General features: G+C 40.6%; 1 protein-coding gene across 19 annotated transcripts in view; it reads left to right on the top strand.

Annotated features, from left to right (window-relative positions):
• The window catches only part of LTBP1 (latent transforming growth factor beta binding protein 1), a 666,638-nt gene extending 652,303 nt beyond the window's left edge, over window positions 1-14,335 (top strand). For 5 of the 19 annotated variants that reach the window (XM_023736124.1, XM_023736135.1, XM_023736138.1 and 2 more), the window contains 3 exons: window positions 7,586-7,708; window positions 12,793-12,942; window positions 13,960-14,307. In XM_023736124.1, coding sequence (XP_023591892.1) covers window positions 7,586-7,708; window positions 12,793-12,942; window positions 13,960-14,141 — 455 coding nt within the window. In that variant the 3' untranslated portion in view covers window positions 14,142-14,307. Of the gene's footprint in view, window positions 1-7,585; window positions 7,709-12,792; window positions 12,943-13,959 lie in introns of all 19 variants that reach the window. The other 14 variants (XM_023736145.1, XM_023736146.1, XM_023736165.1 and 11 more) reach the window with 5 other exon arrangements.
• The last annotated feature ends 8,069 nt before the right edge of the window (window positions 14,336-22,404 follow it).

Below are 22,404 nucleotides of genomic sequence, written 5' to 3'. Positions count from 1 at the left end.
TTTGCCTTTTCCATGAATTTCTCTATTTTTCCTCATTTTTGTCTGCTTTTTGCTTCAACTCTTTTATAGCTCCAAATGTTAGAGATTTGAATTCCCTATCAGGTAGTTCTAGTGCCTTTTCTTCTACTGGAAAGTCATCTGCTGTTTTATTTTGGATGCCTACTGGAACCATCGTTTCCTGTTTTTTTAAATGTTTTTATTTTTTCTGCTGTCTTCGGGGCATTCAGTAGTTATTTTTCTTATTTATTGATTGTAGATTTGTTTGTTTTGTCCTTTTTTTTTATTTGGCTATGTCTGAGCAGGCGGGCTGTGTGTTCTTTGTTGTTTGCTCATCTGTGGGCACGATGCTTTTTGCCTCTTTATCAAATTATCAGGGTCAGGCGCTGAGATATGGTACAGCATGGCAGGTCTAGCTGAAGAGGAGTTGCTGGGATGGGTTGTTTGTGGCACTTACTACAGCCGCCAGGGCGGGTCGGTAATCAGTGCAGGGCAGGTTCTGGTAGGCAATGCCTGTGCTGCTTGGTGGTGTGATGTTAAGCACTCAGTGCAGGTAGGGAGGATTGAGGGGGGAGATTGTTACGTGTGGAGCTAAGGTGGGTATGGGAGAGAGGAGAGAGGAACAGGAGCCCAAAACATATAAACAAACAAAAACGAGTGCTAGGGGAGCTTCCTATTGGAGTGGAGAAATAAGAGACTATGAAATGGAGAAAAACAAAAAGGGGAAGAAGAAGAAAAGAAAAGAGTGAATAAATAAAAAATAAGAAGAAAAAAGAACAGCAAAGCTCCCAGGTATCCCACCAGTGTGGCTATGAGGTCTGGGGAAGTTGTTCCCAGGTGTTGCAGTACAGCCTGGCTAGAAGGCATAGAGGTATTCAGTTCCAGGTATTCAGGGAGCAGGAAGACAAGAAAGGTATAGAGAGACGTGAAACTGAGTAATGAAGAAAGACAAAAAGGGAAGAAGGGGGAAAAGAAAACAAAACAAATTTTTTTTAAAAAGAACAAGAAAAGCCCCCCCAAAAAACAGGGAAAAAAAACCCCAAAAAAAGAAATGCTCTCAGGGATCCTTCTGTGTGTCTGCGCAAGCTGAGGGGGTACGTCCCAAGCCGTGTAGCACTGCCCGGCCATAACAGGCTCCCAACTCGAGAAAAGGAAAAAAAGACAAACAAACAAAAGCCCCAGGATCTCACCAGTGTGGCAGCCCAGACCAGGAAGCAGTTCCACACTCGAATGGAGCTCTGCAGCCCCTTAGGAAGAAGCAAAGATGGTGCACGGAGCCAAGTATTTGAGCGAAAGAAGGGGGATGTGGTGAGAAGTAAGGAAGAAATCAAAAGAAGCAGAAAAAAGCAACACCAGCAGCCAACAAATGGCACTCAGGGACCGGGCCAGTATGGGCGGGTAGAATCCAAGCAGCTGGTGCTTCCCAGCCAATAGACTGTGGCCACGGGAAGCAGAGGAGGCCGAGTGGGGGTAAAGAAGGGTGGGGGTGGAAGAGTGGATATCGTAAATTACCGGTTGTTTTGTCTCCTTCTGGAAGCTCTGTGAAGCTGCTTTCTTGCATCCCCTATCCACCGGTCTCCGATAGCAGTCCAAGATGGCGGATCCACGCTGCGTTAGCCGATAGGGGACCTCTGCATGAACCTCTCCCTGCTCTCCGCTCTCGGTCAGTTTTCTCACTCCATTTGGTGCTTAGCTGAGTTCTCCATCTCCTTATCTGATGTTTTAGGGTTTCAGGATTTCTGTTTTCTCCACTTGGCTCAATTCCTCAGATCTTTGCTGTGGAGGGACAGCGTGGTGCCTCTGCCTAGAGTGCCATTTTGCCGGAAGTCCTCTAGTCTCTTCTTTCTTGGTGGTAGAAGGTCCTTCTCCTCTCTGTTCGAGTCTCTCTTTTATATCTCAAAAGAGATTCACTGAAAATACAACCTAATCCTGTAGATTGTGCCTCATTAAGGTATCTGCCTCTGATCCTGCCTCATTAACATCACAGAGGTTATGATTTACAACACATAGGAAAATTACATCAGATCTCAAAATGGAGGACAACCACACAATACTGAGAATCATAGTCTAGCCATTTTGGGGGGACACAATTCAATGCCTAACAAAATCTGAGTAAAATATGGTCCCTTTTTTTAACGCAACAGAATTGTCCTTGTTTCTCCTATGTTGGAAATGACGCAGTTCAAACATAAAAGCACTGAATTTTCAGCCCTGATGTGCAGAGAACAAAATGCAGACTCCATCATTTCTGAAAGCAGCTGAATTCAGTCTGCCTCTGCCAGAACTGAAAAATCACCTCTAGATTTCCTCACATTGCAGAGTGGCATGGTGACATGTGACTGTCCAGACCAGCCCTGCACATTTGTCTGTCATCAAGAAAGGAGATTTCCCACCAGGATACATTAATATGCTTCCCATTGCTGCTGAAAGCAGGAGCCCTAGTCCCACTGGCTCCAGGGGGGCATTCTTAAACTTTTTTTTGTCAATGCTAAATGAAGATCAAAGCAACACCATCTGTCATATGAATCTGCCATGCCAGGGAAATTAGTGTGATCAATGGCCTGGATCTTATTCAGACCACTTAGAGATGGTGTCCCATACTGTCCCATTTGTATCTGTTGTTGCTTTGATCAAGAGCTAAGCATTTGTGCTTGGGGAGGTGGCGTATGCAGTTTGGGGAAAAAGACTTTGAGGTGTGAATATTTTCATTTCCTATTCATTTGCTACTCACATTTGGCTAGATCCTGGACAGACATTCTACAGGGTCTCTGTAATGGTATTTGTTCACAAAGTATGAGATCCAGGACAAGCCCTCCTAAGCAAAGCTGTTCCTCTGCACCAAGCCCTGTACAACTGGATGCTTATATTAATGTGTATAAGTAAAGGGTTGTTTTGGATAAGGAAAAAGACTCCAAAAACAGAAAAATACATGTTCATGCCCATGTGTTGAGTGGGATGAAGCATCAGCTAGAGATATTCATGGTTCATGTGGGAAGTTGTAGAAGTAGTTCAGGGATTTGCTTCTCTTGGGATCTGTACCACCCACCAACTACAGTTCACCTCTCTCTCCTGCACCAGCTGGAACCTAGCACTGACCCAGGCCTGGGGATAACCAAGGCCAAGCACATCCAGGCTGGAATGGATGATTTCTAAATGTGTCCTGGGGTGCTCAGAGGCCCAACACATGCTAGAAGCATGCACACACCAAGATCCTAAAGAGGACCTCTTGCTCCAAGCCTCATTAGAATATTCTGTGATAGTCTAGCTGCTCCCCTGGAAGATGGTGAAATACTAGAAAGCTTTGGCTTTTCATTTCTATAAACCTGCTGTCTACTCAAGACATTTCCAATCAGTTCAGTCATGTACTAAGATCATCAACATATGATCATCACTAAAATGCTGAACAGCATTTTCCCTTGTACATTCAATTCTATTAATCCAATGTTAAAATGTGCTATTGCTTATATATTATCACTATCTGATCAAGTAATGAAATTTGCCAAGGTAGTCAATTATTTTATGCCGTATTGTTTGAGACGAATTCTGTGAAGACTTCTTTCTCTATCTATTTAAAAATTCCAAATAGTCTTGAAACAAAATCTAAAAACACCTGGTCACTGCTCTTAATTTATTGCACAATTCTTTTCCCATTGATAGCAGCCTTTAAATTTTTTTTAACAATAAAATTTATATAAATCACTCATTCCAATACACTCTTTGAGAATCTTCATTTATCTCTAGATGTTCATTGCAAATGTCATGATTTCACGTATGAGAAGAAATGATAACTTCCATTTGCATAGTAATAGGTCCCTGGGTGGTACAAACAGTTTGCTCTAGGCTACTAACCTGAAGGTTGGTGGTTAAAACCCTTCATCAGTGCTATGGAAGAAAGGCTTAGTGATTTGCTTCTATGAAGATTACAGCCAAGAAAATCCTATAGAGAAGTTCTACCGTGTAACACATGGGGTTGCCGTGAGTTGGAATTGACTTGATGACTGTCGGGTTTTTGTTGTTGTTGTTTATTTGCATAGTGCTTCAGAATTTATGAACAGATCTACAACATCATCTCATTGTTTATATTTCAGTAACCCACAGGTAGGCAAAGCAGGAATTATTATCCCTGTGTGACAGATGTGGAAACTGAGGCTTGCCCAAAACTGCTAAATTAGAAAGTGAGTGGTGCAATCAAGACTTGAGCCCAGTCTTCTGCCTCCAAAGCCCATGTTCTTTCCGTTACCCTGCCCAAACTTATGCTTGACCCTGGCCGAGAGTCAGAGCAGATGTGTACCATGGGGAAGGCAGCATGGGTGGTTCAGGATGGACCCATCCATGCTCCCAGAAATATTCAAAATACATATCCTGGTGACGATGGGACTGCAGCACTTCACATACAAAAGAGAGTAGATTTAATGCAGAAATGATGTTTGATAACTGACCAAAACTCTTGAAGTTTGGAATGTTAATGTATTAGAGAAAGTAAAGCTGAAAAGGACTGTAAGTTCGAGAATCTTCAGAGAAAAATCCATGGTAGGGGAAAGAAAGGAGGCAAGAAGACTCAGCAAATCCCAGAGGTACCACCCTCCCATTCCTCTCCACTGCCCTCTTCACAGCCTGGGCAGGTCAGAGCCTTCTTTAGGAGCTACTTAATAGTCCCCAAAAACAACTCAAACGATTTCCTTTCTTGATGCCTGTGTGTAAGCTTTTTTTTTCTTTTTTTTTTTTAAATAAATCCAAAATGAAGTTTTCCTGTAAGATAAATCCTACTCGTCTGCTTAGTTTCAGTTCAAGGGCGGCGTTTCCATGAAGCTTTTCTTAAACACTGCACAGGAATGGGAACCTGCTCTTCATCAGTGCTCCTCTCACCATTGGGACCCTCCTTTTGCATTGCCAGGTGGTGAGAGCTTGGAGAGGAGAGGCCATCTCATTTCCTTTGTGGAAGAGAGGGAGAGCATAGGCTAGGGGGAGGGCGTAGGCCGGGGAAGGGGCACAGGCTGGGGGAGGGCATAGTCTTGAGGGCTAGACAATCTGGTCAGGCCCCGATTGTGTTGGTCGACAGCCCCAGGATCTGGAATCTTGGTGAGGGGACAGCCATGTGTCAGAGAGGAGCATGCTCTGCTGTGTCTGGATTTCGTTTTACAAAATATACGCACATGATAATTTATCTTTAGTATCCACTCTTGATCAGAACTGTTGCTTGGATATAGCATAATTGAACAATTTCCCTTTCATATTTACAACAAATGTATATAAAAAGTCACAAAAGAAAAATGATCTCAGCTCTTGAAACTTATAAATATTTCCGCGATCTCTGCTCTCTCAGGGAATCCTTAATTCTTCTTTTCAGACTTTAAGGAGAACTGACAACCATTTGGGCTCTCTTTGTTTTAAGTTGTATTTTTCTAGTCAAGGAGCTTTTTCCAGGTTCAGCTGTTTCCTTAATGAAATTAATATTTCTCATGGAATAGTTCCATACAAAAGTGCTGGGGACATCTGGGGTCTGCATATCATTTCTCTGATACTTCTACAGAAAGAGAATTTTAGGGAAGGGCAACCAGAGTCCTACCCTATCCAGCTATTCGAGGTCTTTTCTGACCTTACAGTTACTTTGTGCAATTCTACAAGTGAATGTATTTATGCATGCACGCCCATGCATGCACACACACGGGCACATACGCATACCCTAAACCCCTCACTCTCACCCTCAAGTAATTTAAGTAGGGGGAGATGAAAGAAAGCCTTGAGAAAGTTTACATGACTGCCTCAGTACTGTTTTTTAGTTTCGTCTTTCACAAAAGGAAACAAAGAAGAAAACTTCCCTAATCTGCAGTCGAGGCCAGCATGGCTGTTGCCTCTTGGGGCAGCCTTATGAGGATCCATCCAGTGTTTTGGCCTGCTGGCCTCCTTCAGCTCCCAGTCCTGGCAGAGCTGCTGAAGTCTGGGGATCCCCAGAATTTTTACCAACTGTTTCATGAATCTTTGGGCAGTATATTTTCTTCAACACTGGCTGGCATTTAGAACACGGAGCTCTCATTTCTAAAGCTCTCCTCTCTAGTCCCTCTAAATAATCTTGCTCTTAAATGCAGGCAAGGGCCTGGGACCATGAAGTTCATTGAAAGCTCAGTCTCCCTAGGACAAATAGAGAACCAAGATGCCATGGGCTGTGGGGGAGGGGTCCTGTAAGGAGGTCTAAAGGGGCATTTAGAGGTCATATAGCCATGGGGCTGACCCAACTTGGCCTAGGAACATGGCTTTGGGAAGTCGTAACTGCATATGGATGTAGCTGAGGTGTAGAGGAGGTAAGGACGAGGATTCCAAAGGAGGTGGGGTACTTGTAGGAGAGGCAGAATGATAGTGGTTAAAAGTTTGCACTCTGAAGCTTCATTACTGAGTTCATTTGTGGCGCTGCCACATACCAGCAGTTGTTTAACCTCTCTGTGCTTCCATTTCCTCATCCATAAAATGGGGATAATAAAAGTACCTCTTCATATGGTGTTGGGATTGTGTCAGTGAATGAATACGGTAAGTGCTTATTGCAATAGTACCTGGCACAGAGCAAGCATTATATAACTGCTCGCTATTATTGTTATTGCTACCACTGCTACACTGTTATGGTCATTACTATGATCATTTCTACTATGATGATCATAGTAGTCATTACTATGATCATCAGTATTGCTATGATCCTAATCATAAGGATCAGGTCTTGAGTAGAGTTAAAATAAAACCTGTTACCATCAAGTCGATTCTGACTCATAGCGACCCTATGAGACAGAGTGGAACTGTTCCACAGGGTTTCCAACGAGCAGCTGGTGGATTTGAACTGCCAACCTTTTGGTTAGCAGCCATAGACACCGTAGCTGCTAACCACTGCGCCACCAGGGCACCAGAGTTAAAATAGTGGCCACTAAATTGAAGCAGAGTAACTAGCAACATCCTCACTTGATTGTCTCATTGTTGGATCATTAGAAGAGCATTTTCTTGTCTCTAACCAGTTGTCGTCTATTTGACCCCAACTCATGGGAACCCACATGTGTCAGAGTAGAACTGTGCTCATAGGGTTTTCAGTGGCTGATTTTTCATAATTAGATCACCAGACCTTTCTTCCACTCTGGGTGGACGAGAACCTCCAGCCTTTCAGTTAGCAGCCAAGTGCATTAGCGGTTTGCACCACCTAGGGACTCTGTTTTGTCTCTAGTGAGTGGAAAGGTATCTATCTATAAGAATGACTCCTTTATACCTTTAAAATGTTTCTGATAACACCTGGCAGTTTGGGATAGTGCCATTCTTCCAAAATGCACGAAGCATTCTCGGATGGCTCATTTCTTCAGTTCCTTACTATTCTGGGAGGTGTTCTACCAACTGTTCAGCTACTGTTTTTTGTCTTAAATTTACAGTCTTAATTATCCTTTACAGCATTCATTGTATGTGGATGTATGGAGTTCCCATAAAAATGTTTAGACCTGTGAGGGATGGCTGTTGGTATACGTGACCTTCAGTGGGGCAGGCAGATTCTGGTGCCCTGAGCCGTGAGTGGGTTCGTGCACACTGTGATGGTATCTCATGTTTCTTATCATTTCCTTCCTAGATGACTATGCCCAGCTGTGTAACATTCCAGTTACTGGACACCGGCAGCCATATGGACGGGATGCCTTGGTCGACTTCAGTGAGCAGTATGCTCCAGAAGCCAATCCCTACTTCATTCAAGACCGTAAGCAAAACTTTTCAGTTACTTTGAAACTAAATTGTGGTTATAAATGAGTCAGGGGTTCTCAGAACATGGTCCCTAGGAACTTGTTAGAAATGTACATTTTAGGGCTCCATCCCCGACCTGCTGAAACAGAACCTCTTGGGGGGGATCCAGCAACCTGTGTTTTACAAGCCCTCTCAGAATTCTTACACATGCTCAAGTTTGAGAATCACTAGATTAGATTATTGGTCTTGTTGGTGGGGTCACTGGTATGTTTACTTTCTTTGAAAGTCAAGAAAATGTCACCTATATGAGACCAAACGGATGACAACTACTTTAAAACAAAGATTAGAATGTAAAGGGTCAGGGAAACTAGATTAATGGAAATGGAACAACCAGTATGGAAATGAGGATGTTCATACACTGTTTAGAATGTAACCAATGTCACTGAACAACTTGTGTCAAAACTGTTAAATGGGAACCTAAACTGCTGTGCAAACCTTCACCAAAAACACAGTAAAATATTATTTAATAAAAAGAGTGAAGAAAATGATTTATTGTTAGAATTTGCATAACAGAATAATTTATTTATGCATTAAGTAGTGGTCTACTTTGAGGGCCGGAGTTTTCTTTAGAGCATGGATGTATTGTAGCCACTTTTCAGACAATGAAATGACAAATGTTCAGTGTACCAAATTGATCATTACAAGTGTTTTTTTTTTTTTTTATTTAGAGTAGAAGGTCAAAAATTGCTCTCTTGGTCAGAAATTAATTTTTAGAATACACTTGTGAGGGGATTTATTAAGTAAGAATGACATGTGCCAGCTTTTCCTGGACTCGTGAGCAGAGCTTTCCTGGGGCAGGTGGAGTGTACATGTGCAAACCTGTTCTCACTCAGAAAGTCAGTGTTTCGTGGTGCACCGCCAGAGTGTCCTGAGTGAAAAAGCCAACCAGTACACAACCTCAGTGTTTCTGTGGGGGCATCAGAGCATGCAAATCTAGACTAATGATTTGAAGTCTGAAAAATGGAACTGTGCAGAAGGAAATATTAATAGGTAATAGATTGTCTCATTTCAAGAGCAGAAAGAGGTCAGAGCAGATTCCAAGAGCCTTGTCCACATCTTACAGAAGGGCCCTCCTGACCCCTGTGTCATCTTCACCACATTTGCAAGACAAGGAAGCCCTGTAGACCAAGGAGTTTGGATTAGAACATTGGAGATGCTGCTGAATTACAAAATACGATGGAGTTTTTTTATTTCTTTGGGTCCTGTCACCTGTACACAAAACAAATCAGCCATGGCCTGGTTCTTGAGAAGCAACACAAAGCCTGGTGGTTGCATTTGGGAGCTACCTAAATTCTGAGTTGTTATTTTTAGCTGCCATTGAGTCAGCCCCTGACTCATGGTGACCCCAAGCACAACAAAATGAAATGCTGCCAGGTACTGAGCCATCCCCATGATGTGGGACAGATTGGACCATTGTGCTCCATAGGGTTTTCATTGGCTGATTTTTCAGAAGTAGATGGCCTGGCCTTTCTTCCTAGTCTCAGTCCATAAGCTCCACTAAAACTTCTTCAGCATCACAGCAAAATGCACACCTCCACTGTCAGATGGGTAGTGACTGTACTTGAAGTATATTAGTCAGGAATCAAACTCAGGTCTCCCGCATGGGAGGAAAGAATTCTACCACTGAACCACCAGAGCTTTCTCTTCCTTCCCTTCCCTTTCCCTTTCCCCTACCCCTTCTCTTTCTTTCCTCCCTCCCTTTCTCTCTCTAGGTCTCCCTCTCTGCCTCCCTTCCTTTTGTTTTGTGGAGGATACAGTGTATTGGTCATCTAGCAGAATCAAGAATGATTTAAAATTTACATTATCAACAACATTCTCTTAATCCAGCTACAATTAACACACACCTGTGTAACCCCCATCCAGGTCAAGAACATTCCCAGTATCCAGAAGACCCTTGGTACTGTCTTCTAGTGCCCCCCCAAGGGTAACCACTATCCTAACTTCTAACACCGTAGATTAACGGCACTCTTTCCTTTAATCAACAAAGCATAACCATGTACTACTTTATGAAATACGCCTAAATGCACTGACAACTATAAGACTGTATACTTATGATATGTGTACCTCTCTATGTATATGTTATACATCAATAAATGTTTACTTTAAAAAGGCGAGGGAGAGGGAAAAGTAGGGAGAAGTAGAAATATTAAGGTTGAAAGAAAGCCCAGTTATCCCCCTACATTCAGAAATACCAGGTTAAGCCTACATGCAGCTCTGACACAGTTCATCCCATGGCTCATGTGTATAGCCTCTGTCACATTATAGTTCAGATTCCAGGAATGTTAATGTTGAAATATTCTGGCTTATGCACCTTCTTTTAGAGCTGACACTACTTTAAAGCTATTTTTTAATTCACTACAAATGTTAAGAAATAAACATGCTGGTATCACATCAATTTCCTGTTTAGCAACATAGGAAACTGAGATGCAGTCCCAAGACCTCCAGCCTTGACTATGTAGTGACCTTCAAATTTCTTACAGGTTACAGAGAAATGACTCCACTTCTCAGCCATTTTGCTGATCAGCAGCAAGGACTTCATGCTGTGTGTCATGGTTTGAATTATATCCCCCCAAAAAATGTGTGTCTCAATTTGGCTAGGCCATGATTCCTGGTACTGTGTGATTTTCCTGTATGTTGTAAACCTGCCTCTATAATGTTAATGAGGGAGGATGGGTGGCAGTTGTGTTAGTAAGGCAGGATGAGATCTACAAGACTGGATTGTGTCCTGAGGCAATCTCTTGAGATATAAAAGACAGAAGTGAGCAGTGAGACAGGGGGACCTCATACCATCAAGAAAGCAGTGTCGGGAGCAGAGCACGTCCTTTGGACCAGGGTCCCTGCGCCGAGAAGCTCCTAGTCCAGGGTAAACACTGATGAGAAGGCTGAGAGAGAGAGAACCTTCCCCTGGAGCTGACACCTTGAATTTGGACTTTTAGCCTACTTTGACTGTGAGGAAATAAACTTCTCTTCATTAAAACCATCCACTTGTGCTATTTCTGTTATAGCAGCACTAGATGACTAAGACACTGTGCTAAACAAATGATCATTTTGGGTAGATAGTAAGTAAGTAACATAGAGGAGATACTGCAGTTTCTTAGCACCTTTTATGATTCACCCTCTCCTGCTGTCTGGTTTAAGAGAGCTGAACTGATGGCTGGTGTTACCTTTAGTTAGCATAGTATTTCTAAACTGGAATCTCCTTGAGCAGAGATTGGCAAACTTTTTCTATAAAGGACTAGATAGTAAAATTTTTAGGCCTTGTAGTTCGTATATTCTCTGTCACAATACTCAACTTGGCCTTAGTGGCAGGAAAGCAGCCATAGACAATAAGTCAGTGAATGGGTGTGGCTGTGTTCTAATAAAACTGTATTTACAAAAAGTGGACAGGAGGCCTGGTTTAGACCAGGGGCTATAGTTGGCTGACCCCCCATCCTAGAGTCCCAAAGAAGTATTTTTAGGAGTCCACTTGATATGTGGGTGGAAGTTTCAAAATTTAATTTCATGTTTTAAATTCTATAATAACAAAAATAATTTTTCTAGTTATAAAGGCAAAATTATTTTGCTGTGATACATGGTATTTGAAAGCATTTTCATAGATTAAGATTTTATTTTCCTAAGTTGTATTTCCCAGACTGGTTTGGAGACCTGCTGACATATTCTTGATGATTTATAACATTTCTTTTTTCTCTTTAAAAAGGGCCTATCAGTGCGTTACTCAATTCTTGGAATCACTGAATTGGAACACAAGGCCCTGCAAAAGCAATGATGTTTTGCTGCTCCCTGCAGTGCCACGGGAGAATTTTTTCAAAGGCTAGATATGCCAAGAGTTCTAGTAGTGTTTTGATTTTTTTTTTTTTTAAGAGCTAATAATGTGACGTTGGGGTGAGTGAGCATGAGAGACTACGTCACTAGTGTATTTGGGTCACCATGGATTTATATCTACGACTTCCTCTCTAGAAAGAGAGCTAAACACTTTTGATATGTGGTTACATTGTTTTTACATTACTAAAACTCTAGAAACTCTAGCTCTGAATCAGTTTAAGCAGATCTAAACTATAAAAAAGCCAAAAACAAGAGCATATTTGTTTCCTTAAAAAAGACTTTTGGTTGTGTAAACACAAGTATGATGTACTTTTCTCATTTATCAGGATGTTTTAGGTCCCCTTTAATGCCTTTATGCTTTGATCTCCTGAGAGCCCTTTTATAAGGCTCATCCCAAAGCCAGAACAAACAAACAAACAGACTTCACATTGCAGTGCTAACCTGGCTTTCCTCTGGTCTCGAGATCTCCAACTGAAAAAGCATTGCCTCAAACTCCCATGGATCCTCTTGGCAAATGCCTGCTGAACTCTAATCATGAATTCCATTGATTCAGCCCTGAATGATTTTCTGTTACTTGCCCTACTGAGAACTCAGGGAATTGGGAATTTGGGGATGAAAACTTTTACTGATTAAGAGCAAAAACAAAAGCCGTGCTTACCTTTCCCATACTATGTAATTTTAATATAGAGCATTGGAATTTAAGATGTGAGGCTAATCTGTATAACATCTATGAACTTTTGAATATTTTTAAGTTTAATGTTATATGCAAGGAGCAGTGGTGGTTCAGTGGTAGAATTCTTGCCTACCGTGTGGAATGTACCTTTTGTGCAGCCTTTACCCCTGTCAGTGGTGAATTGTGTGTTGCTTTGATGCTGAACAGGTTTCAGTGGAGCTTCCAAACTAAGACAGACTAGGAAGAAAAGCCTGGTGATCTATTTCTGAAAAACCACCCAAAGAAAATCCTATGGATCACAACAATCCAATCCCACTGTACATCGAGTCACCATGAGTCCGAGGCCTACTTGTGGCAGATAACAACAACAGTGTTATATACAGATACATTAAGTATTAACTTAAATTTTAATGCTGACTTTAAGGTCTCAGAAATATGTCTGTATGATAAAACATAACCTTAAGAACTGTATAGTTTTTAAAAATTATATCAGAGGTGTAGAGGGTTGAAATTTTCTAATTTGGCCCCTGTCTTTTCCTTTCCAGGCTTTTTAAATAGCTTTGAGGAGTTACAGGCTGAGGAGTGTGGTATCCTCAACGGGTGTGAGAATGGCCGCTGTGTGAGGGTGCAGGAGGGTTATACCTGTGATTGCTTCGATGGCTATCACTTGGATATGGCCCAGATGACCTGTGTTGGTAAGAATGATAAGGAAGATTATTCTTTTCCTGAGATCCTCTGTGGCCAGATCTCAACTGATTGAGTACATTTAAGATAGAGTTAATATCTCATTTATACTGGTAAATACAGAGGAAAGGCCAGAATGTCCCAGGTAATTATTGTGACTTTTCTAATTTGGCTTTTGACTATGCAGTAGGTAATAATTTCTCTGAATTCTTGACGTGGTATTCATTTTGGGTAAAATTATTACTAAAAATATCTTTCACGATTTAACCTTCTCCGTGTGAGTCAGGGCTGTCTCTCAGAGGCTGTTGGCTCCTCTGCTAAAAGGCCCTTGACTTGAGTTTTCTTTTTAAAGCTTTTCTTCAATTTTTTGTGGCTCTTCCACTCCCTCCTGTAGCAGTTCCTTTACTCACTACAATTTTGTTAATTTTAGTCTGTGGTGGTCTGGGAACATAGGTGACCTGAGTCATTACAAGTATTTCAAGTGACTAATGCATTAAGGGATCTCCTGTGGAAAGAAACCCACGAACATACGTGTGAGAGCGTCTAGAGAGGCTGCTCAGAGAAAGGGCTCTCTGCTTACTTGTTTGTTTCCAAGTTGTATTCCTCTTGACAGTTCTAATAATTCTTTTATTTCTGTGGTTGATTAAGAGGAATTTAGAAGTAATATACTTCCTCCAACTCTCTTGAGGCTTGACTATAAAATGTCAAGTTGACAAACGAAACATTGATATTGTGCTAAATAACAACGAAGGAAGTTCTACAATCTCCCTGATAATGTACCCTTTTAGAACCTAAAAAGTCTTGTTTATCTAGCATATGATTGAGACGGACAATAATAGGAAAGACTCTGCCGCTTGGACGGGGTGGGGGGCGGGGAGGGGGGCAAGGGGGGAAGTGCAGGAGGGAAGGTAGGCAATGGCCAGCAGTGTGGAGGCCAGATGCCTTGATGCCCCAGGTAAGCTGTATGTTACTTTTCCTCCCAGGGTGATATTAAAGCTGTTTACCTGCATGGCTTGGCTTTATTACAGATGTAAACGAGTGCGACGAGTTGAACAACCGGATGTCTCTCTGCAAGAATGCCAAGTGCATTAACACAGAAGGTTCCTACAAGTGTTTGTGTCTGCCAGGCTACGTACCTTCTGACAAGCCAAACTACTGCACCCCATTGAATACCGCCATGAATTTAGAAAAAGACAGTGATCTAGAGTAAAAGAGAATCTGCATAACCTAAGCCCATATAGTCTGCACTGTGTAAAGGAAAAGGGAGAATTGAATTATACTTGAGACATTGCACCTAACCCTGAATGTTGGAAATACGGAAACAGCATGAAGTTATGCATCCTTAGAAGAAAAAGAGAAGATTTAGTATGAGCCTGACTGGTGTGGCAGACCAAATGGACATTTCTCTGAAAAACCAGTATATATAGTCTGTTCATATTTAAAATTCAGTGGAAATGAGGGAGAACAGTGCTGTTATTTTAAACAAAAAGTTGTATTATTGTGTTGTTTCAATTTTTACTATAGCTTGATTAAATTTGGCAGTTAAATAGTGGTGAAAATATATAATTTTTTTTTTTTTTTTTTGGTTGTGCAGTTCCTTGGCTACTGTTTTTGTTTTTTGGGGTTTTTTTCTTAAGATTTTTTTAAAAATCTTAAGTGCAAAGTCTTTGATAAAATATTGCTAAGCTGTATTGTAAGTATTGTTAAACAAGATTGTGCTATCCTGATCTGGAGCATTTTAAAAATTCTAGTTGTCTGTCCTGTGGAGCAGGCAGTGATTTTGTTTCAAAAATTTTATACACACATGGAGAAAAGTATTTTATATTTACAGTGTGTTATCTGATCTTAATGTCCATTCTTAGCCAAGCTGCTAGCAGGCATCACTTGGATCCCTTTCCTACATTGAAATGAAAGAACCAATGAGCTTACATTAGTATTGTAATGTGTAAAGTAAGCCAGAAATTTTTTTTAAACTTGATGGTCCACAATATATTTACCATTACATGTTAAAACAAAATAAATCACCATTTTTTAGAAAAAATTTCTCCCCGAGAGTAATTGTCAACGAGTACACGTGTTCTGCCTCTCCACCATCTTATGTTTACCTAATGGTCCTCTATTAATGTGGGGTCTTTTACAAGTTAATCATTAAATTTCTCAGATAACATTTCACAGGAAGAATGAATAACAGCTTCCAAAGTTCTAGTCCCAGCTTACTTAATACATATCCACAATAATAGAATTATTTCATAACATAAAACAAACCAAATTTCAGGATCCATTTTCACTTAATAAAAGCATCTCAGTTTTAAAAACAATTAAATTATGTGTAGACATACCTAGCAGAAAACCTCCCCATTTGACATTTTCGTGAAAGACAGCCTTTTTTGTTTTAATACTTGTGGCAAACAGAATAATGTCCCCTTGAAAATGCCCATGTCCTAATCCCTGGAACCTGTGAATAGATACCTTATGTGGAAAGGGGGAGCTAAGGTTGCAGATAGGATTAAAGTTGCTAATCAGCTGACCTTAAAATAGGGAGATTATCCAGGTGGCCCCAATGTAATCACAAGGGTCCTTAAAAGTAGAAGAGGCAATATGACCCAGCATTTCTACTCCTACGTATATAGCCAAAGAATTGAAAGCAGGGACTCAAACAGATGCTTGTATACCAATTTTCATTGCAGCATTATTCACAATAGCCAAAAGGTGGAAGCGACCCAAGTGTCCATCGACAGATTAATGGATAAACAAAATGTGGTATGTACATACAATGGAACATTACTCAGACAGAAAGAGAAATGAGGTCCTGATACATGCTGCAACATGCAGAAGCCTTGGGGACATTATGCTGAGTGAAGTAAATCAGACACAGAAGGACAAATACTGTTATGATCCGACTTACATGAAATATCTAGAATAGGTAAATTCATTAAGACAAAAGTAGATTAGAGGTTACCAAAGGCTGGGAATAGGGGGGAATGAGGAGTTATTGGTTAATAGGTACTGAGTTTCTGTTTGGGGTGATGAAAAAGTTTTGGAAATAGGTAGTAGTGATGTTTATACAACATTGTGAGTGTAATTAATGCCACCGAATTGTGTTCTTTAAAATGGATAAAATGACAAATTTTATGTTATATATATTTTATCAAAAAATTTTTTTTTTTTTTAAAGTCAAAGAAGAATGAAGAGAGCCAAAGGAAAAGGTAACTATGGAGGAAGACAGAGTGATGCAATGGAAAAAAGACCCAACCTACTGTTGCTGGCTTTGAAGACGGAGGAAGAGGCCCAGGAGTCAAGTAATATGGGCAGCCTCTAGAAGCTGGAAAATGGAGTCTTCTCTAGAGCCTCCAGAAACTAACACAGCCCAGTCAATACCTTGATTTTAGCCCAGGGAGACTTGTGTCAACTTCTAACCTACAAAACTGTAAGATAACAGACTTAAGCCACTAAGTTTGTGGTAATATGTTGTAGCAGCAATAGAAAACTAATACAATACCCAAGCTTCATAGAAAGTACCTATCTTACATTTTTCAGCTGATGTTTATATAACAGAAATTTCACATTTACATCCCCCAGACTCAATAGTATTTTAAACAAAGTGATGCATTGCAGTCTTGAGTTATATTCCAAGTGTAATAATAGTTGGAATCTCTAGATGTTTTGAAAAGCTTGAAGACTACCAATGAAGTGCATATGCAACTGGGATATCGCTGGCAGTGAGGGGTACAGCTGAGTCATCGTCAGCCTGAGCAGCCTCTACCACGTGTGCTTGCTCTGAACGCGTTTCCACAGTGCCTTCCATGCCTAGTGCTTGTTTTTACCTAGTGTTGTGCAAGTCCCAAAACAGGAGAGCAAGTATTGAAAAAAACTGTGGAAAAGGAAGCCAAGTGCATGAGAAAAGCAATTACAAAGGAAGAGAAGATGTTACTGCATACAAAACAACTTTGTTATAGTTTTACTGTGTTTTAGTTGTATTTTTAGGAAATTGGTCAGGGCATTTCAATTGAGGTGTTTTCGTAAATTCTGTTATTGTTTTAGTTATCTAGTGCTGCTGTAACAGAAATACCGCAAGTGGATGGCTTTAACAAAGAGAAATTTATTCTCTTACTGCCTAGAAGGTTAGAAATCTGTATTCAGGGTGCCAGCTCCAGGAGAAGGGTTTCTTTCTGTGTTGGCTCTGGAGGAAAGTCCTTGTCATCAGTCTTCCCCTGGTCTGGGAGCTTCTCAGCAGAGGAACCTTTGGTCTAAAGAACGCGCTCTGCTCCCAGCGCTGCTTTCTTGGTAGTATGAGGTCCCCCAGTCTCTCTGCTTGCTTCTCTCTTTTATATGTCAAAAGAGATTGACTTAAGACACAACCTAATCCTATAGATTGAATCCTGCCTCATTAACATAACTGCTGTTAATCCAGCCTCATTAACATCGTAGAGATAGGATTGACAACACATAGGAAAATCACATCAGATGACAAAATGGTGGGCAGTCACACAATACTGGGAGTCATTGCCTAGCCAAGTTGACACATTTTGGAGGGACAGAATTCAATCCATTAGAGTTAGCATTTTCATACAATGTTTGATTTTTATAGATTACTGACGTTAAGCGGTGGATACCTTTATATGTGATGAAATTTAATTATGACTTTGTCTTTTGTGTAAAATTTGGTCAGTGGACTGTTCTGGAGAAAATGTTTTGTTTCTGTAATAGATAAGATTCTTGTTGCTCCTTTCAACAGTTACTGCAATTTTATTTTAGTGCCCAATTGCCTTCACACCAGGTTTGAGATTCTGTGGTCATGGTCCTAATTCATTGGTTATGAAGATACAGAAGTGTAGTAAAATGTGTTCTAGTCATTCGTACTTCATTGCATATATATCCCAGCTGCTGTAAAGCATCTCTTGCCTGAGTAAGAGCCAGATTTCCTCTGTTCATCCACAGAACTGGTCTCCATACCTTAAAATACCAACAATCATAAAATTTTGTCATAAAATCAAACATTGCTCAAAAAAACTGAACCTGGCTCAAAATCTGCCATATTATTTTGAAATGAGCTCTAAGTACAAATCCAGCAAAACAAACCCTTAAATATATCAAGGTTGTCTTGTGTAACTTCATCATTTATATTTCTCTAAAAATTGTATGTTCAAACGAATATCATAATTTGGCTTTAGTATTTTCATACACAAAGAGATTAACTTTCTTACTTTAAAATGTACTTGAATTCTGCTGGTAAATCTTAACGCCACCATATTGACAGAAATGACAAATCTGATATGCATAACAAATGAGGTTCTCGAACATTTCACACGGGTCGACAGTGTAAGAAGACAGTTGACATGTATGTCAGTGCTCCACGTACTACCCTAGTGGAGACCAACTATTTAGGAATTGTTCTAATAACTTGCAGCACTAAAATTCTATGATTCTAATACTCTCTTTAACTTTCAAATTCAAATGAGTCTAAGTATATACCAGGACACCTGTGATTTGCTTACATTTTGGCAAAAAAGAGAAGAAAATAAAGATGGCAGTCACAGGTCAATATCAAAGTGATAGGTAATTACAATTATGAGAAAAAAGGAATAAGGGAAGGCATCATTTTTGAAACTAGGAACAAATCACCATCTGATAAGACAGAAGACATTCCTCAGAGGATAAAGCCCCCTAATTTAGGATAGGCTGGTTTCTGTAGTGTAGTGGTTATCATGTTCGCTTCACAGGTGAAAGGGCCCCATTCAAACCCAACTAGAAATAGTATGCATCTCCTTTTCTGGGCAGCGGTGGTTTAGAGGTAGAATTCTCGCCTTCCATGTGGGAAACCTGGGTTTCATTCCCAACTAATGCACCTCATATGCAGCCACCCCCTGTCCGTCACTGGAGGCTTGGGTGTTGTTGTAATGCTGAACAGGTTTCAGTGGAGCTACCAGACTAAGATGAGAAAGAAAGGCCTGGCAATCTACTTATGAAAAATCAGCCAGTGAAAACCCTATGGATCACAGTGGTCCGATCCACAACCAATCATGGGGATAGTGAAGGATTGGGCAGTGTTTCATTCCGTTGTGCATGGGGTCACCATGAGTCGGGGGCTGACTATATGGCAGCTAACAACAACAATTTAGGTTAAAACATTTGCAATCATCACAGGAATGTGAAATTCCTCTAACCAGCTTTTACCTGTCTCTGAGATAGCCATCACAAAAGGAAGACTAGTTATCTTCCACAGCATTTATTATTAAGACATTTTTCTTCTTAAAGATGATTCTCATTCAATTTTGTATCAATTATTATCTTTCTAATTAAACTAGAAGCTTAAAATCAATCCTCTTTTTTTCAAAAAGGTAGAAGAGAAGCCCTTGTAAACAGGATTTTTTAGGAAGGATCTCCCTCAGATCAGGAGATATAAAAGCAACTCATTATAATAGTGATTCTCAATTTTGTCTTGATGATGAGTTGAATAAATTGTCAGACAACACATACAATCTTTTAATAATAGCATTATTGAAATATAATTCACATACTATAAAGTTTACACTTTTGAAGTGTACACTTCATTTTTAGTATATTCAGAGTTGTGCTACCACTAATATCTAATTTCAAAACATGTTCATCACTTTAGAAAGAAACCCATTAGTAGTTACTCCTGATACCTGCTCCCACCCCCAGCACCTGGAAACCACTACTAATTTACTTTCTGTCTCTACGGATTTGCCTATTCTGAATATTTTATATAAATGGGATTATACAGTATGTGGCCTTCTGTGTGTGACATTTCACTTCACATAATGGTTTCAAAGTTTATCAATGTAGCATGTATCAGTACTTCATTCTTTTTTATTGCCAAGTGATAATCCATTGTATGTATATACGTAATTTTGTTTATCCTTTCAGTCCTTTGGCCCACCTGCCATTCGGTTGATGGACACACAATCTTGGGACCTGGATTTGAACCCAGGTATGTGTGTAAATTCTAAAATCCACAGCATCATAATGTTCTCTGAACTTTGGGTTCAGTTTCTCTTTCAGCTACTTACCAACTGCTATGCAGTCTTGAACTAATTACTTTTGAACCATGTTCCTTACATGTAAAATAGAAACAATGACATCTGTTCTTACCACCTCAGAGAATTGTGGTAGGGATTAAAATAAAATCATACAAGAAGCTTTGTAAACCAGGATTCACTGTGCACAGATAAGGAAGGATTATTCTTTGCTCTGTTACGCTAAAAAAGAAGCCAAACCAGTTGCTGAGTCGATTCCAACTCATGGCGACCCCATGTGTTTCAGAATAGAAACAAGCTTCATAGGGTTTTCAATGGCTGTGACCTTTCAGAAGTAGATCCCCAGGGCTTTCTCCTGAGGGCTCTCTGGGTAGATTCAAACCACCAACCTTGCAGTTAGTAGCCAAGTGCTTAACTTTTTGTGCCATGTAGGGATACCCTGTGCCATTAAACCCAGTTAAAAACTTCGACTTTTCTATGTACTCCTTTTCTTGCAATGAAGAGCAGGTACGGATTCCTTCTGTCTTCCTTTCCCAATTACCTTCCTTTAAATCCACCCCTGAAACACTTGGATTTAAAACTGTCCACATCTCCAGGATCTGGAGACTTACTCCATTCACAGACATTGAAATAATTTTTTGGAGGAAATGGCTGCAATACAACATGAGAAACAACAAATTTGGAGGGACTGAATAGGAAAATTATGTGTCAATGTAGGAGTCATCTAAACCTTATGAAAAAAAGGTGTGGGATTTTGGATGAAGAGTCAGAGTGCAAATGTTGGAAAGTGGGTGTGGGAGGAATGTATTGATCAGAGAACAAAATGGTCTCCCCTCTGAACGCAAGTGTCATTTGAAATCCGTAGTTTAAAAATCTTTAATGTTTGAGGTCTTCTTCATTCCTTTTTTCTTCGGAGAAAAATAACTGCACTGACTCACAGTAATCTCAAGTTTCACTAGGATTTACTCTCCCATCCTGACAGAATCTTGAGACACCCTAGGGGTGAGGTCTGTCATCAGTGCAGCTTGGCTCTGGCTCAGAGGGAAGAGGCCAGAAGCCCCATCCAGAACCTTCCAGTTATACACAGTTGATGAGCAGTATACTCTTGAGCAGGATGGCAGTCTCAGCCTGGGAACATGCAACTTGCTTGTGGTGGTTAAGGTATATGTCAACTTGGCTGGGCCATGATTCTCAGTGGTTTGGCCATTATGATGTACTTTGGCAGCTGTGTAATGATGTAGTCACCTCCATGATGAGATCTGATATGATGTAATCACCTCCATGAAGAGATTTGCTATGAGCAGCCAGTCAGTTGAAGGGGAGTTTCCTTGGGGGTGTAGCTGCATCCAATATATATGGACTTTCTGGCAACGCTTGCTGGCTTTTGCTCACTCTGGATCCTCATCTGACCTCTGGTTCTTGGGACTTGAGCTGGCAGCTTACCTGCCGATCTTGGGATGTGCCAGCTTCTGCAGCCTGTGAGCCAGCGGCCTGCTGTCTCACCAGCCAGTCTTGGGTTCACCAGCCCCTGTAGCTACATGAGTCAGGAGAAGCCTCCAGCCTGACCCACAACCTTGGAACTTTCCAGCCTCTCTACAACCACATGAGCTATTCCCTTGATATAAATCTCTCTGTCTCTTTCTCTGTCTCTCTCTTTATATATATATATATATGTGTGTGTGTGTATGTGTGTGTATGCTTCACTAGTTTTACTTCTCTAGAGAACCCAGCCTAAGACATTTGGTAACGAGAGTGGTTCTAGAGAAACAAATTTTAAGGATGAGTTTTCCAAATTGATTCTAAAATCTAGTTAGTCTTAAAGATGTTGATGACTCTGCTTCCAGTAGTAAAGAGGGCACTGTTAATCCATGGTGTGAGGTGGCAATAGAAATACACAAAATATCACCAATATATGAAGTACTGGTGAAAGACAAGGCTCTGGGGATTGCATATTTGATACCTTTATACAATTTTGTCAAAATGAGAAGTATAAGGAAGCAGGATGGCAATCTCAGCCTGGGAACACCCAACTTGCTTGTGATGGTGAAAGAAAGATGAGCTCAAGGCTTCAGAATCACAGCTCAAGCACGGCATAAAAAACCTCAAAGTTTCCACTTGTGCCTTGAAAGAAAGCCTTATTTCTTGTAGTAACAGAGCTGATATTGCCAAAAACCAAACCCAGAGTCTTATCATAAGAGTGGCTGAATTACAATGCCAATTGAATTCCCAACCTCATATGGTGTCTGAGGTTAAAGTGAGGACATTGATTGGGTAGAAATGAGATCCTGAAACTTGGGATGGGGACATATGGGCAGATAATCAGGAAGCTATGGACACCGAGCCCCAAATTCCATTGAATCACTCCTGCCAACAGAAGCAGCCCTCTTACTCCCATCTGAAGATACTACTCCATCTTTGTCTGCTAAGCCACCCTCCCAGTAAAACCATTATCCCCTCCACCCCAATCTGATGAAA

The sequence above is a fragment of the Trichechus manatus genome, unplaced genomic scaffold, assembly GCF_000243295.1.
Source record: "Trichechus manatus latirostris isolate Lorelei unplaced genomic scaffold, TriManLat1.0 scaffold00005, whole genome shotgun sequence".
Classification (NCBI taxonomy): Eukaryota; Metazoa; Chordata; class Mammalia; order Sirenia; family Trichechidae; genus Trichechus; species Trichechus manatus.
The sequence above is the reverse complement of the archived record's forward strand: the minus strand, read 5'-3'. Positions and strand labels throughout refer to the sequence as shown.